Raw genomic sequence first — 16,278 nt, forward strand, 5'->3', positions numbered from 1 at the left:
CTATTGCAAGTAGCCCTTAACTGTTATGAGTATTTGTCTAATTACAGATGAGTTCAGTTAAATTGCCCCCTAACTCTCATCCAAAGCATTCAAAATGCACTTACAAGCCATAGACGCTCACAATTAGAAATTCATAAAATGTCATTGAATATTTTTGGTTTGATAAAAAATAAATAATGGTTGGGAACTATTTGTAATTTTGAATGAATTCGGAGTTAACTGCTTAAATTCAAACTTTAGGGAGCACATTATGAATTGAATAATTGTTTAAACTTGAAAGTGTTTTTTAACATGCGGCCCTGGCCTCAAATAAATCTAGCCTTTGCCATGAATGAAAGGTTAAGGAGAAATACTCGACCTACCTTCTTTTATGTCACACCCATTAGCAATAATAAATTATAACATCAGGGAAAGGAGGTGACAAAATCAATATATCAATCATATCTTTGATATCCATCTGTAATTTTTTTGTAATGAGTCTGATGTTGGTATTCCTCCCAATACATTTCAGGATTTTTTCCCCCTTCCATTTGTATATGTACAAAATATTTCCATCACACATTATTTTATGTTATTTTTTATTAGTGTCTCCCAAAATATGATATTTCTCAATATTTTTTTGGGGACAATACTTAAGATACCATACTATCGTACCAAAGTATGGTGATATGTCAAGTTGTCAACAATATTTAAAACCGAGAAATCTCCTATAAAGCCAGAGAAAGGGCCGTATATAATTTTGTGCATTTACACCACAAAGCTGTGTTTTTAGGATCAAAACACATGCAATCTCCCATCCTACAATTCCTAAATACTTCCGGTATGATGGTACGGTAGCTTACGGCTTACCTTTGAAATGGGAGGAACCCATGCTTTCATGGCAATTCATACTTGAAGAATGTGTTTTCACTGATGACCCGTTGGATTGAACAGGTGACCTAGTGACTCAAGTTGCACGAAAGATTACCACATATTTAAAAAGTTAAAACAATTAGTTTCATTCTCTGAGTCCCATAAACAAACGAAAGCTCTGGCAAAGAAGTTTTTTTTTTCTTTTTTTGCTCCAATTGATACAGCACATGGGGTGTTTTTTTTTTTTTGTTTTTGGATAATGGTTATCCTTATAAAGAAAGACCAGACAATACCACTAACTTACAAGGAGATTGGCCAAGGATAAATCTTTCTTCAATTATAATCAATTCATTGATTTTCAACACAAGACCAAAAATGAAAAGGTTAATGGAAAGTCCGACTGCCTTTGCAATCCGGGAGAATTCTCCCAAAAAAATGTCCACACAACAAGTTAGGAGCCAAATCCAAACGAATGCAATCATTCCCAGTATACTGTGTTAGCCGATGAAAAGTTTCATTTTATAAAGCAATAGGAGATCCAGCCATTTTGCTCCAAATATCCCTTGCTCCTAAAAATAGACAAGGCTTTCAAACACGATAGAAAAGGTTTCTGATGATGAGTCACGTAAATGAATCGTTCATAAAGCATGAAAGTCCTTTACATTGATGGTATCTGGAAATCTGAAGTAGCAGCAATGAATCAAATGACTGACAATGAATCAAATGACTGACCTTGTTTGCTTTATAAATTTGTTGGGAGGTTGACCCTCCAAATTCACTTAAGACTGCTGCAGATGCCTAAACTCATCACAATCAGCTCCAACTTCGCTGAGTGCCAAGAAAAGTCTCGGCACTATCTTTGCTAACATCAGCTTGAAACCAACTGAAGTTGAATTGGCATTGCTCTTATTGCTTACAGAGGCATCCTCTGTGAGGGAGCCTATTAAATAACCTTTCATATATGCATCACAGGCCTTAAGGATGTAATAACCACGCTTCCTGAAATGGTCTTTGACAAGCTCTTCAAAGTCCTAGACAAGACATTAAGTTGGTGAGCTGATTGCAAAGGCAAGTGTCATCAAATAAAGTACTTCTTTACTGATACAGTTTGGGAAGCATCTAAATGCTCATTTAAAACTATCTTTCATAAGAAGGAATTAAAGATCCCACAACCATTTGACTATATAATACCTTGTGACCTAACTTTATATAATCCCTTTATCATGTGTAAGGTTTACATATTGAATATACAGCTGATTGTCAGCAATATAATTTCTGAGTACACAAAACTCAACAATGGATTCTGACCCAAATCAGGGAGCTTGCCAATCACACTCCCATGTTGATCAACACCACCATGAATGCACAGAATATCATGCCTAATGCATACTTTACATAAAAGACTGCTGTGCATTGAGGTGAGCAAGACTGAGAGTAAAACTACCATTTGGTGCAAAGGTGGAAAGCCAATTTAAGTGAAATGAAACCACCACCTTGGTTTGCAAGAAAAAAAAAAATGGAGAAAAAATTGAAGCTAAGAGCACTTGCAGCTGTGGAGCTAAATACCTATATAGCTATTTTAGCTCCACCAAAACACCAAAAAGAAGCATGCAGCAGTGGAGCTAAATCTTTTTTTTTTTAGCTCATTGCTATAGATGTGCACTGTTCATGAGAGCTAAAAAAAAAAATTAATTTTTTATTTTGCGTTCACATTACTTTTTTATTGTGGTGTTTTTATTGTAGTGAGATGTATTATTTTATTGTGATGTTTATATTATTTTATTGTGTTGAAAGCTAAAATAAATCCACTGCTGCAGCATGTGTGTAGATAAAATAGATAAAGTAACTTTTGGTGGAGCTAAATTGCTAAATTTTTAGCTCCACTGTTGTGGATGCTCTAAGTGGTGCAAGTGTGAACTGTGGCTTGAAAGGAAGGTGGAGATCAAACTTTGGACAAAATTTTGGGCAAATAGCATATAACCATAATAATTAACTAGAAAGAAGGCAATTCAAACTGAAGAAAAGTAAATCAGAATATTGAAATGTGATGTACTACCTTGGGTAGCTTCCTCAAAAGATACATCATTGTCTTGCAGTTCAGCAAGAAAGTATTCTCATTGTATGACAATGAATTTTTCTCTCCTTCAGCTGTCCCAATCTGCTTATCATACCCAGCTTCATTAAAATATGGCTTAGAATTTAGCACTAATCCTTGGAGTGAAACTAGCACTTGTAAGATACTAGAAGACTTTGGATCCCAGACTTCATTTCCTTTGCCAGTCCATGTATTTAAAAGGCTAAGGCACACCTTGCCTTCCTCATATAAATTTGGATTTATCCGCCAGCCACCAGAATGATAGTATGCTGACTGCATATCAGAGACTAAGTCAGAAAACAGATAGATTCAACCCTATTTTGTGTTAAAGTCAACAAAAATGTCTTGAGAATGGCTCAAACAATCAGTCGGCAAAGCTTCTAGACCAAAGATAGAATTTAGAGATTAATATCAGGATATCTTACTGGTGGAACATCAGGGTACTCTGGTGGAAGGTGAAAATCAAAGAAGAAGAGGCCATCCTGGTAAGGCGTCCCATATGCCCCAACTATAACTGCCCTTAAGAGATCCATTCGATCTTCATAAACTCTTACATAGATTGTACCTGTGAAGAATTTGATGCTTTAAAACCTAAAGTTGCTAAAATAGGACCAGATTGTCAAAATCTCCCATCAAGCATATAATTTGATATACAAAAGTATTTCTTACCAGGTAGGTTATTCTGTAGTATGCTCCAATCTTGTTGAACCTTCTTAAACCACCTCCTTCCATTGTTATTCTGCAAGTGAAATTCATTGGAAAAATTGTTAAAACACAAAAGTAATCCTTGTGTGCATGAGAGTGATAACTGAAAAAATATGAAGGGGCATTAGGAGATAATATGTTACATATTACAGATATTATACAATAAAAGCGCTTAAATTAATTGATATCGCAAGAATACAGTGATTCACTTTAAATGAAAACTTTGTTGTTGAATGCTTTTTAAAATTTCAAAGGGTAAACATTGAGAAATTAAGCAAAATAAAAGAGAGAAAAAGAAAATACGAACATAAAAATAAGCATAACCACACAATTTTTTTCCTTCTCTATGATAACCAAACATTCATTCTCTAAGTTCAAAATTTTCATTCCTCCTAAGATTGCAGCTTCCTAGCTACTGTTCTCAATATTTTTATGTAACCTTCCTATCTATTATTAATAATACATCCACAAACATAAGAAGATTTGGTCTCTGGTTTATTCCTTATTTGGAGTGTCTTGTGTAATGCCAAACTCAGTGAAGGATCTTTTAGCTTGTTGGAGAGGAGGCCATAAGAGTCATCAAATTTTGGTGTGTGGAATGCTATCCCATTTTCTTTGATGTGGTGCATTTGGAAGGATCTTAATTCTAGGACGTTTGACAGGATCGAAGCCTCATTGCTTCAATTGAAACCCATGAGTTTTAGATCTTTGTTTGACTGGTTAAGGAATTTGGGGGTTTTAGTTTTGCCACTTTTTTCTTTTTTTTGAATCCCTTATTCTTTGTAATTTTAGATATCAATATGTTGTGTTGCTTAGCCCCTTTTTTTTCTTCAATAAAATTTTTTACTTAAAAAAAAAAAGGCATTTACCTGTCCATATGCACCAAGGAAATAATGGTCCAAGGGATCTTTAGCTGTATCAAAGTGTTTGAAACTGCAAGTATTATCATAATCAGAACATGCTGGAGGATATGATTCTTCAGCAGAATCGGCACTTAAGTCGCATAAAGCTTCTGCTGCTTCAAACACTTCTTGGGCCTCTGGGGTGACCTCTTCTTTTATTTCCATACCACATTGATCAATTTCATTTAATTTCTGAGAGCTAGACTCATCACTAGGAGCTTTTACCTCAGAAATCTTTATTGTCTTCTCGGATTCAAGCTCAATTTCAACTTTGGAATCCAAACAGCTTGGATCTAAATTCTTTTGTCCCCGTGAGAAAATTCCAGTGGCCAGTTTTGTTACATATCGTAGTGCAGCTAAGGGAACTGAAAATGCTGAATTTTTGCCAGAATTCTCTCCACTTTCTTCAAGGTCAGAGTTGATGTCAATGTCAGTGACATTATGCTGCCCATCTTCCTGAACATAGTTGACTTGCATCATACACTCATTCAAAAAATAAAGACAACAGGTAATATTGGGCAAATCACAGGTCTTGTACTAGCAAATTACAAGTATGCCATAAGAATAGAATATAAATTAAGTACATGTGGTAGGACGATTTGCCCATCAGACATTCCCAACACCAAATAAAAAAGAGTATATATTTGTTTCCCAATCCTAATATTGAGAAAAAAAAAAAAAAAAAAAAAAAAACCAAACAAACCTCTTGAGCATTCTCAAGGGTGTCCATCTCATCATCATTTACCGTTTCCCAACTAGCAGCATCATCACTAACTTCACTCCCAGCAGCCATTGACTCATCATCATCATCTCGACCAACAACATATATTGCTTGAGGTCCAACCTAACAGAATAAGAAAGAAGAAATAATCAAATCAATCACCATTAAAACTCTATCAAGAAAAGAAAAAGATCCTACAAAATGATTCTCCCTTAAGCTGCCCTTTAGAGTCGGACAAATAAAACAAAGAAAGAAAATAAAGTTAAAATATCACAACAATTTTATCCCAGAACCACATTATGAGCAACAAAACAGACCATTTGAGTAACAATCAGACACCTCCCATGAGGTTTCTACACTTATCTCTGATACTCTCTTTTTGATGACGAGGAACCCTGGAGACCATGCAGAGTATCGTATCTCCGATACTCTCTTGATGTTTAGGTGACATATTAATTCTCCATTTGTTCAAATTTAGCCACTTCATGTAGCTACCAAATTTTTTACCTCTAATTTACATGAAATATCATTGAAATTTGGAATAAAACAGCTTTCATCCTTTTCCACCAAAGAGGTAAAATATGTTGGAAATATATTATAAATTTATATCAGAAGAACAGTTTTAGATACAAGACTAAAGGAAACAGAATATGTAAGTTTTCTGTTCATAAAGGTAATAAAAAGTGCAGAATATTATTAGGAAAGTATATACCGTTGAAACCATCCCATCTGCCCATGTGACTTCAATATCACCATTCTTGAGACCAGTTATATTCCCAACCCAAGAGAGATCTGTGAAGTTATTAGAAGCTTTACTTCCAGATGCATCATCAACTTTCTTACTTCCTGAGCGCTTTTTCATATCCCGTTTAACCTCATTTGGTCCATTTTGATGCTTTGTTTCCTCAGCAGAGTCCACACCAGAAGCTGTTTCTGCAGGAACAGAAACTGGAGACAATCGAACAACTACATCCCCATAGCAGTAATCATAATCTGGATGCCCTTCCAATTCATAGACGCTTACAACTTCCTCCTTGTCAAACTCTCGAGGGTCTTCTGCTCGGGCAACGGGCTTTAGCCACCTCACACAGGCAGTTCGCTCCTTCGCATTGACGCTTTTCACAACCCCAACACGCCTGGCTTCGCCAACATCATCACCATCGTCAGAGGCCTTCTCCACCACATACTGTTCGGCAACAAATTCATGATCACCAGGACTATCAATAGGAATTAACCTTGTTGAATCCAGTCTGCAACCTGTCGTTCCATCCTGCCATGCCACATCAACTTTTGTCCTAGAATTGACAATCAAAAGGGCTCTTTCATAACTTTCCTCTTTCTTTCGAGCCTTCTTGTCCCTCCTAACCACAACTTTACGGATCTTCTTGCGATGAAGAGGCCAAGATTCATGGACAGGCTCCTTCAAAACTGACAATGAACTACCGCAAGAGCTAGACTCGGGCTCGTTTCTTTCACCATTTTTATCATTTCCATCCACTGCAGCAACTGGATCAAGATCCATGGATTCAGTATTTCCAGTTGATTCCTCCAATGAAACCTCTTCTGAATCACAACCACTTCCCATTTGAGTGGAATCTAATTCTCCGTTGGCAGAATCATGAAGTTCTAATTTTGATAAACCTTTGTCTAAGGGATTGGAGGATGAAAGTGCCAATGATGGAAAAAGACACCAGTCACCCAATTGCCAATTTGCATGAGCAAAACAGGATAGCAGTTTTAAGTTCTTTGGACTCTGCTCCTCGGCGGGGGCAGTGGAAGAATCAGGTCCATAGCCAGCAGATGCTATCCAATAAATAAAAACTGATCCAACCGTAACCTTTGTAACGGTACCTTCCAACCGAGTAGCTTTCCACAAGCCAGATATCCACCTAGAATTCTTGAAAACTGATGAAGAACTGGCCCTTACACGTTGGCCTGGATAATATGGAAAATGCCCATCTTCAAGGATATTCTTGGAAATTGGTTTTAGACGGAGTGGCTCAGCTTTCGAAACTTTACAAACAGAACCATCATCAAACAACACAGTCACATTATCTAAAACATCATCAATTCTACCTAGCCAGGGACCAAGGACCACATAGTCACCCACAGTGAAATCCCTCACGCGTTTCAAGTCTTTGGATGAAACACCTTGTATAGTAGATCCATCAGGAGCTAACAAATCAACAGAGATATTAACATCAACCACAACACCCACTTGCCCAGTTGGGTCTGAAGCAGAAGCAACAAAATCTCCATGTAAGAATCCACGATCAACAACCGTTACATCATGAATATTTTCAGTCGACTCAGTTTCATCAATCCAAAGTACTCGAACCTGATCAGCTAGAAGAGGACCACTCTTTCCACCACCTCTGTCCCAATCACTATTGCCATTGGAAATACTATTTCCATCACCATCTTCTTCCTCATTTTCATCACCATCATCGTCGTCATCCCCGTCATCATCATCCTCTTCATCAGTAATGCTGCTATCTGAATCTGTATCCCCAGAAGCTTCAGTTACTATCCCAATTTTATTTTTGCTATTGTTCAACACAACATCTTGCCTATAAATATATGGAATGTTATGCTTGTAACTGGTAGCATCATTAGGTGTGCAAACTTCATTGCTTTCACTATCTACATTTGGATCATAAACAAGCCCACTTGGCATCGAACCACCTTGTTTAGAAGAGTTATTAATATCATGAGCACTAGTGGCAGGCTCATCAACTTTACGGACAGTGTCATCCTGTTCATTAGCCATCTAAAAAAAATCACAAGAATAAGATAAGACTACTATTCCCAATCTTGCCATTCAACCCAAAATCATGTAACCAAAAATTCCTCCGCATGTGAGATGCAACATATTACTGTCTCCATTTTTCTGTTTTTTCTTTTTTTAATGGTTGTAACACACACACATCCAATTATTATTATTTTTGTTGTGATAAGTACACACACATCCAATGAATCTTGAACTCACGACCTCAACTTCCACCTCACTTTTATGAGGGAGGAGATGTTGTTTGAGCTAGAGTTCACTGGCATATTACAGACATTCTGAAAAGAGATTAAAACTATGACAGTTTTCTGGGAGAAATCAAGAAAATAAAGAGACTATAATTTTTCAGGTCTTGTAATTCTTTTTGCTTCGTCCCTAAGAAACAAAACACCCACCTAAATCAGAGCCATTCTACAGAAAAAATTGATTGCCACATTTTGAGAAATTATCTAGATATAAATTAATATTTCTTACCTCCACACTTTAAGCACAAATATAGTTTTTACAGATTATTTAGTAGGCAATTTCAAAGAAGATAGAGGGGAGAAAAGCCTTCTTTGATTGCCAATTGAGAGGGCTGCAACAATTTTCTTTTTCTTTCTTTCTTATTTATTATAATTATTACAGCACAACAGCGCATTGATTATTTATCCTTTCCTTGGTCACCTTGAAGCTATTTATCAAACCCTAATCTCACACAATTCAAATTAACAACAAAACTAGATCTAAATGTCAAAGCCAATAAACCTTCTTTAATAGTAAATTTAAATGGCTATCAGAAAGTGTTTTTTTTTTTATTAAATAAAAAAAAAAGACCACAAGCACACCAATGCATTGATTATTTATCCTCAGTCAACTTAAACCTAATTATCAACCCCCAATCTCATACAATTCAAATTAACAACAAAAATAGAGCTCAATGTCAAAGCCAATAAATTTTCTTTGATTGCCAAATCAGAGGGCTAAAACAAAAGTTATATATATAAGCACTACAATACATTGATTATTTATCCATGGTCACCTTGAAGCTAATTATCAAACCATAATCTCTCCCATTCCAAGTTAACAACAAAACTAGAGCTAAATGTCAAAGCCAATGAAACTTCTTTGATTGTCAATTTGAAGGGTTATCACAAAATTTTCTTCTTTAACCATAATCACACTAATGCACATTGATTATTTATCCTCATTCACCTTGAAGCTAATTATCAAACCCTAATCACACACTATTCAAATTAACAAAAAAAAAAAAAAAAACTAGAGCTAATTGCCAAAGCCAATAAACCTTCTTTGATTCTCAATTCAGAGGGCCATCACACAAGTTTTTTTTTTTTTTTTTAAACCATAAGCACACCTATGCATTGATTATTTATATCAAACCCTAATCTCAATAACTCAAATTAACAATAATAAACCTTCTTTGATTGTCAATTCAAAGGGCTATTACAAATTTTTTTTATTTTTAAATTACCATAATCACAACAATGCATTGATTAAATATACCCAGTCACCTTAAAAAGCTAATAATCAAACCCTAATCTCACAAAAATTCATAATTCACAACAAAACCAGAGCTAAATGTCAAAATCAATAAAACCCAAAACCACACACACACTATTAATTCACTCATCACATAATAAAAAACTCACAATCTCATCCAAACCAATCAATCAGAATCAGATACAATACAACAACAATTAATATCAACAACAACAAAAAAATTGAAAATAACAAAATTTCAAATTGAATTACAGCTCCAAGAACCCTAGCCCCAGCTCAAAAAAAAAAAATCACCGATCATCAAATTAATCCAATATATAACCATATAAAACCGTGAAAAAAAATTCAAAAATTCACAAAATTAAGCTACAATATTGAGCTGGATTCAAGATCTTTAAGGAGATGAGAAATTAAAATATAATTTAATTAAAAAGATTAACAGAAATTGATTTTCTTTACCTAATTGGAATTCGAAGAATTCGAAACACAAAGAGAGAATCGAAGAAGAAGGATTAAACGCTGCGTTTTTTTGAGAAATGCGAAGAGAGAGAGAGAGACGAAGCTTTTTGGCTCTTCTTCTCTGTGTGAGAGGAGGGGCAGAGTGGTAATTTTTTCAATTGTCTGAAATGTTTGGGTTTAAATAGTGTAGTGGCACGGGGGGGTGGGGTGTGAAATGACGAGAATGCCTCTTGGGTTTTAGGGGTGGTGGTGGTGGTGGTGGTGATGATGATGATGATTGATTTTATCACCGCCGTTTGATTTGAGGACCGGAGACCAATTTGGTCAATTGGGGTTTTAATTTAAAGTTTAAAAGAGAAAGTTGAGGATTACTTGAATTGTTTGGTTAAGTAATGGGTTGGAAGATTAATCATAATATTGGTTTTTTTTTGGTTTTGGTTGAAGAATAAAGATAAGAAGGTGAAGAAAGGAAATGGGATATGCTTTCTTGGGTGATAGGAGATTGATAGGTGGAAGTTTAAGAGGGACAAGGAAAGGGTAGCCTTTGTTCACAAGGGACCTTTTTTAAAAAAAAATAATAAAAGTATTATTAATTTTTAAGGATGTTTTTTTAAAAATAATAGATAGTTGATTTCTTTATAAATCACTTGGTCAATTTAATTTTGATTGGAATGTGATGCTTAACTTGCACATTGGACTCAATTGCTTTTTAAAATGAAAGAGTCTTTGAAAAATAAAACAGAAGAGAAATGTTGAGATTAAATAAGGAAAAAAAAAAGAATGATATATGATTTTCTGCTAATTTGGTCAACATTGAATGGCTAATTTACATTTGGGACTTGTTGAAAAAGTTTTACTTTTTATTTATTGTCTTCAAATTATTTTAATAAATAATCTAGTTTTTAATTTTTTTTAAATAAAATAATTTTAAAATTTTCAACACATTTAATATAAAAAAATTATATTTTTTTGATAATTATTGATCAAATAGTACCTACCTTTAAATGAAGGATTTGGCTTATTGGAGCTTTTGTATAAAAAGTGCAGTATTGATGTTAAAGTGAATGGGCTCTATTTCTTTTTGTCTCTTAAGTTTTGGTTTGGATTCAGTCTTAATGTTGGGAATGGGCCAAGGGTTAGATGTTGGGCTTTGATAAGTCTCAATGGGTTCGATGATCTATGCAAGTGAACTAACCATGGTGGACTATGCTAAAATTCGGCCTCTAAGATCTCTTGTTTTATGTTAATTGAGGAGATAATTGAGTATATAGGGCCCAGTTGGCCTAATGGCACTTACTTTCCAAATTTTCAGCAAATGATGTAGTAAAATACTACCATGAAAACTCAATTTTAGTAAAATCGAGTTCCACACTGCCACGTGCAAATCTAACACCTGTGAGTTAGTGAGGCTATTGTTTAATTGTTCTTTTCTTATTTAATTTTGTTTTGCTGCAAGATATGAGAATGAGAGAAAAAGATTATTTCATAAGTGTAAAATAAGAAGAAAACACAAAGAATGCTTTGAGAGAAAACTGTTATTTACTAATCTTGAAAATTGTAATAATGGTTGTTACATAAATCAACTAACAGAGGAGCTATATATACAGAACCTAAAACAGAGACTGAAAACTAGCGGCAAAACAGTAACCGTTTCTTCAAAACTACAACCAATAAGATAGAGACACATAGCATCTAATATAACTAACTTCCCACTAATTTAAACAGTGCGTTTCCCTTCCTTTTGTTTCTTTGCCGTTTTATGCTTAGGCTTTCTTCCACTGATGTCGTTTTGCTCTCTTTGTTTGTCCTGTCGTTTGTCTATTACTCCATTTACTTCAGCTTCTATTACTTCATTCATTTCAGCTTCAACACTCCCCCTCAAGTCCAGTGTCTTAGACTCTGTGACTTGAACTGATTGCAAAAATTTAGGCTGAAATATGTCTTTCATTCCCAATTTTCTTTGAGAGTCTTGTAAAAGCCGCCATGCCTAAAGCTTTTGTCAAAATATCGCAACTTGAAAATTGGTTGCCACATGAAAAGTCTTTATTTTTCCCTTCCAAAATCTTGTCCCTTACCGGATGACGGTCAACCTCTATGTGCTTGGTCCGCTCATGAAAAACTCGGGTTTGCGGTTATATATAAAGTTTGCTTGATTGTCACAAAATAACATAGCAGGTTTATGATGTTCAATCTGTAAATCCTTAAGCAATTGCATCACCCAAGTAATTTCACAAGCTACACTAGTCATTGCCCTATACTCGGCTTACGGGGACCCTGGACACCACCCCTTTCTTCTTTGATCTCCAAGATATCAAGGAATCACCCAAATACACCGCATATCTGTTAAGGACCTACGGGTATCAGGGCATCCAGCCCAATCTGAATCACAAAAGGACTTAATGTGCAACTCTGAACTACAAGGAAAGAAAATCCCTTTACCTGGTGACCCTTTGATAAATTGAAGAACCCTATGTGCTACTAATAGATGAGGTTCTCGAGGCTGTGACACAAATTGGCTCAATCTCGTGCACGGCATATGTCAAGTACGAGGGTCTTGTCAAAGTTAAGTATAGCGGCTTTGCCTATAAGCCTTCTATACACTCCTGGGTCGGCAAGTAACTTCCCTTCATATTTGGACGGCCTCAAATTTTGCTCCATGGGAAATCTAACAGGGTTTGCGGCCCGTAAAACACAGTGTCTTTCAAAATCTCCAAGGCATATTTCCTTTGAGTAAGACTAATACCCTCGGCAGATCCTTGCAACTTCTAAACCCAAGAAGTACCTTAAAGTGCCAAGGTCTTTTAAGCCAAATTTATCATCAAGCGGTTTCTTGAGCAAGGCAACACAAGTAGGATTGTTACCTGTAAGCAGAATATCATCAACATAGACCAAGAGTGCAGTGAATGAAGTTCCTTGTGAATGTGTGAACAAGGAGTAATCTGATTTTGACTGCACAAAACCCATCTGCAATATGGTATCTGAAAATTTCTCAAACCATTGTCTTGAGGCCTGTTTAAGACCATATAAACTCTTGTTTAACTTGCATACTAAACCCTCCCCCTTGCTATGAAAACCAGGTGGCAAAGACATATACACATCCTCCACCAAATCACAATGTAAGAATGCATTGTTAACATCCATTTGATGCAAAACCTACCCTTTCACAGCAGCCAAGGAAAGCACTATTCTAACAGAAACAGATTTGGCAACTGGAGAAAAGGTTTCAGAGTAAGGATAGTAGTGTTACATCTATTCCAAGTTTTGAATAAGGATGAAGTTGGATCTGGTTCTGAAATTGAACCATTAACGAATCCAAACTTGTTCCTGGAACTCAGAGCCAGAAACACAGATCTCGCCCAAGTCATGTAATTCTCAGGGCCAATGAGAGGTTGAGATGTGAGAATTAAACCAAGATTCTCATTTGCTGGTAGGAAATAAGGATTGTTTGCATATTCATCTGCCATGGCTGCATTTGCAGTTGGAGTGGACGAAGAAGATGGTGCACTCGAAGAGTCTGAAGCCATGGGAAGCCAAGAAACTTAGTTCAAAGAAAAAAAATATGTTTGGTTGGTAGGAAAGTGAAAGAAAATTGCTCTGATACCATGTAAAATAAGAAGAAAACACAAAGAATGCTTTGAGAGAAAACTGTTATTTACTAATCTTGAAAATTGTAATAATGGTTGTTACATAAATCAACTAACAGAGGAGCTATATATACAGAACCTAAAACAGAGACTGAAAACTAGTGGCAAAACAGTAACCGTTTCTTCAAAACTACAACCAATAAGATAGAGACACTTGGCATCTAATATAACTAACTTCCCACTAATTTAAACGGTGCGTTTCCTTTCCTTTTGTTTCTTTGCCGTTTTATGCTTAGGCTTTCTTCCACTGATGTCGTTTTGCTCTCTTTGTTTGTCTAGTCGTTTGTCTATTACTCCATTTACTTCAGCTTCTATTACTTCATTCATTTCAGCTTCAACAATAAGCAAATTGATAGTACATTTAAACAGGTAAGAGTGTGCTAGTATGATGATTAATTTCTTTTAGGCATAGAATCATAATTTTTTTGAGGTCACCTTTATGACATTTTTGCTGCAGGTCTGGCCTGTGAAGGCCTTAAACCTTTCTGTGCAATTTATATTCATATTTCATGCAAAGGGCTTATGACCAGGCAAGTCCGAACAGTTCTCTAACTTTCCCCTTATCATTGTTCAATTGTGAACTTGCTAAAATGATATCCTGTAATGGTCATTATATATTACTGATGTGGGTTCATACACAGGTAGTACGTGATGTGGATTTGCAGAAATCGCCGGTGAGATTTGCAATGGACAGAGCTGGACTGGTTGTGGGTCTTTTGATGTCACCTTTATGGCTTGCCTCCCCAACATGGTGCTTATGACTCCTCCTGATGAAGCAGAGCTCTTTCACAGATAGGGGCCATATTGAAGGAAAAATTCTGGTTTTGCATCTCATGCAAAACCCACAGCGAAAGCAACAAACAAAGATCTATTTCATTCATGATTGATAACATGCACTATGTAAATTTCAGAATTTAAGAACAAGATAGCGTACCTTGGTGTGGAGAAATTCAAAACAAATATTAGAAGCACTTGGGAACACTTTTAATCTTCACTCCAATTCCACTTTATGCCCAAGATGTGTGGTCTCTCAATCAGTTTTCAAAGGGAGAATGAAAGTGTGTCTCACACTCTCTCACACATCGTTTCTTATTTCTTTTTCTAATATCTTCTAATAAAAATTCTGTATGTTTCTCCCTTTATAACTAACTGATTACCTAATTGGGCTGGCCTATTGGGCATTTCTAATTGGGCTTTAGTGTGTGGCTTGGAGTGTGACCAAAAGGGACCAATAAGACACTAGCTCCAATGGGCCTTGGGCTTTTCCGTCAACTCTTAACAAGCCCAAAGTTACCATTAATTATATTTAATACCACTATATAAATATAATTGCACTCTAGGCCTTATTAATAAATTATATCCCAAGACTTTATTATGCATACAACCCCTTCATTAAAATATTCGTAGTAATCCAAAGTCATGAATATAGACTGCCACTTTGAAGATTACTACATCTTAATCCTTGAGTACCCGGTTTAATCCTTTATGTTATTCGTCATATATTTATGAAATCTAATTTCATAAATATATACTTTAGTAACTCCTTACTAAAGTGGTTGGGCCCAACACTCTAAATAACTAAATCCATTAAACTTATCTCAAGGGAATATTTTGTATCTCCATTAAGAGACTATGAATTCCATCTTGAGAATATATGTTCCATCAACACTAAATGCGGATGCCCAACATACTGAGGTTTTGACCGTAACTAATAGATCTCACTCCTGATATATCAAAGCAACATACATCTCATGATCAGGTCCATTATTCTCTCAGGATTTAGAGTTGATGTAAATAGAAGTCGTGAGATTTATTATTCATTTGACAGTCGTTAGGAGAATAATAAATCTCACAGCAGTCCAGTTCAATATGTCTTAACTCTTAAAACATATCAACATACCAACTAGAAGTCTCCACTTCCATGATCAAGATAAATCATCTTAGTTGATATGTTATAGTCTTTGCAGATGAAACGCCCAATTTCATCACCGACTATGAACTAAACTTCTGAGTTTACAAAGAACTTGTGATTTATATCTTCTGTGACTTTTCACATAAATCACATACAATGCATCTCATGGACTATGATAATGTCTTAGTTCATTTATAGATAGTCTCATATAATTAAACAATTTAATTATTAAATACATGCCAATAAATTGGGTTTTAGGGCATAAACCCCAACACATATAGTAGCTGCTGTGGCTGATTGTTTTTGCTTGGTTTCAAGGTGTGGCATAAATCATCTTATATAGGAGTATTACACCAATGACTGCCCATCAGTTGTATGAATTTATTTTTGGGGTCAGTTTTTATTTTTTATTTACCACTTCTATTTGCTTAGATGTGTTAGTTTCTCAAAAAAAAAAAGAAAAAGAAAAAAGATGTGTTTGTTTTGCCTGAAGTGAACTTTGATCATTGGATCATAGACAAGGGTGCTTGATTTATGTAATACTCAATTTTATTTTGTTCTCTCATTTGATTCATGGTGAAAATGTATTATCGATCCAGCCATTTAGTTTATTTTTAAACAGTCAGATTGTTCTATGTACGAAACTCTACTATAGCAATTTAGCCTGCTATTGTAGGCAATCAGAAACTTGATTTTGAAA

The 16,278-nt window shown here is 35.4% G+C and overlaps 1 protein-coding gene across 3 annotated transcripts; it reads right to left on the bottom strand.

Moving 5' to 3' along the window:
• Positions 1 to 1,260: 1,260 nt before the first annotated feature.
• LOC142643009 (putative ubiquitin-conjugating enzyme E2 23) lies at positions 1,261 to 10,173 on the bottom strand. Of its 3 annotated transcripts, XM_075817526.1 has the most exons (9): positions 10,023 to 10,173; positions 5,988 to 8,045; positions 5,258 to 5,398; positions 4,522 to 5,010; positions 3,617 to 3,686; positions 3,373 to 3,512; positions 2,909 to 3,220; positions 1,585 to 1,883; positions 1,261 to 1,421 (listed from the first exon to the last, which is right to left on the bottom strand). In XM_075817526.1, the coding sequence occupies exons 2-8, from the start codon at positions 8,043 to 8,045 to the stop codon at positions 1,632 to 1,634; spliced, it is 3,462 nt and encodes a 1,153-aa protein (XP_075673641.1). In that variant the 5' UTR covers positions 10,023 to 10,173; the 3' UTR covers positions 1,261 to 1,421; positions 1,585 to 1,631. The 3 variants fall into 3 exon arrangements, with proteins under 3 accessions (XP_075673641.1, XP_075673642.1, XP_075673640.1); XM_075817527.1 differs by having other exon boundaries at positions 1,261 to 1,883; positions 5,300 to 5,398; XM_075817525.1 differs by having other exon boundaries at positions 1,261 to 1,883.
• Positions 10,174 to 16,278: the final 6,105 nt, after the last annotated feature.

Source organism: Castanea sativa, chromosome 7 (genome assembly GCF_040712315.1).
Source record: "Castanea sativa cultivar Marrone di Chiusa Pesio chromosome 7, ASM4071231v1".
NCBI lineage: Eukaryota > Viridiplantae > Streptophyta > Magnoliopsida > Fagales > Fagaceae > Castanea > Castanea sativa.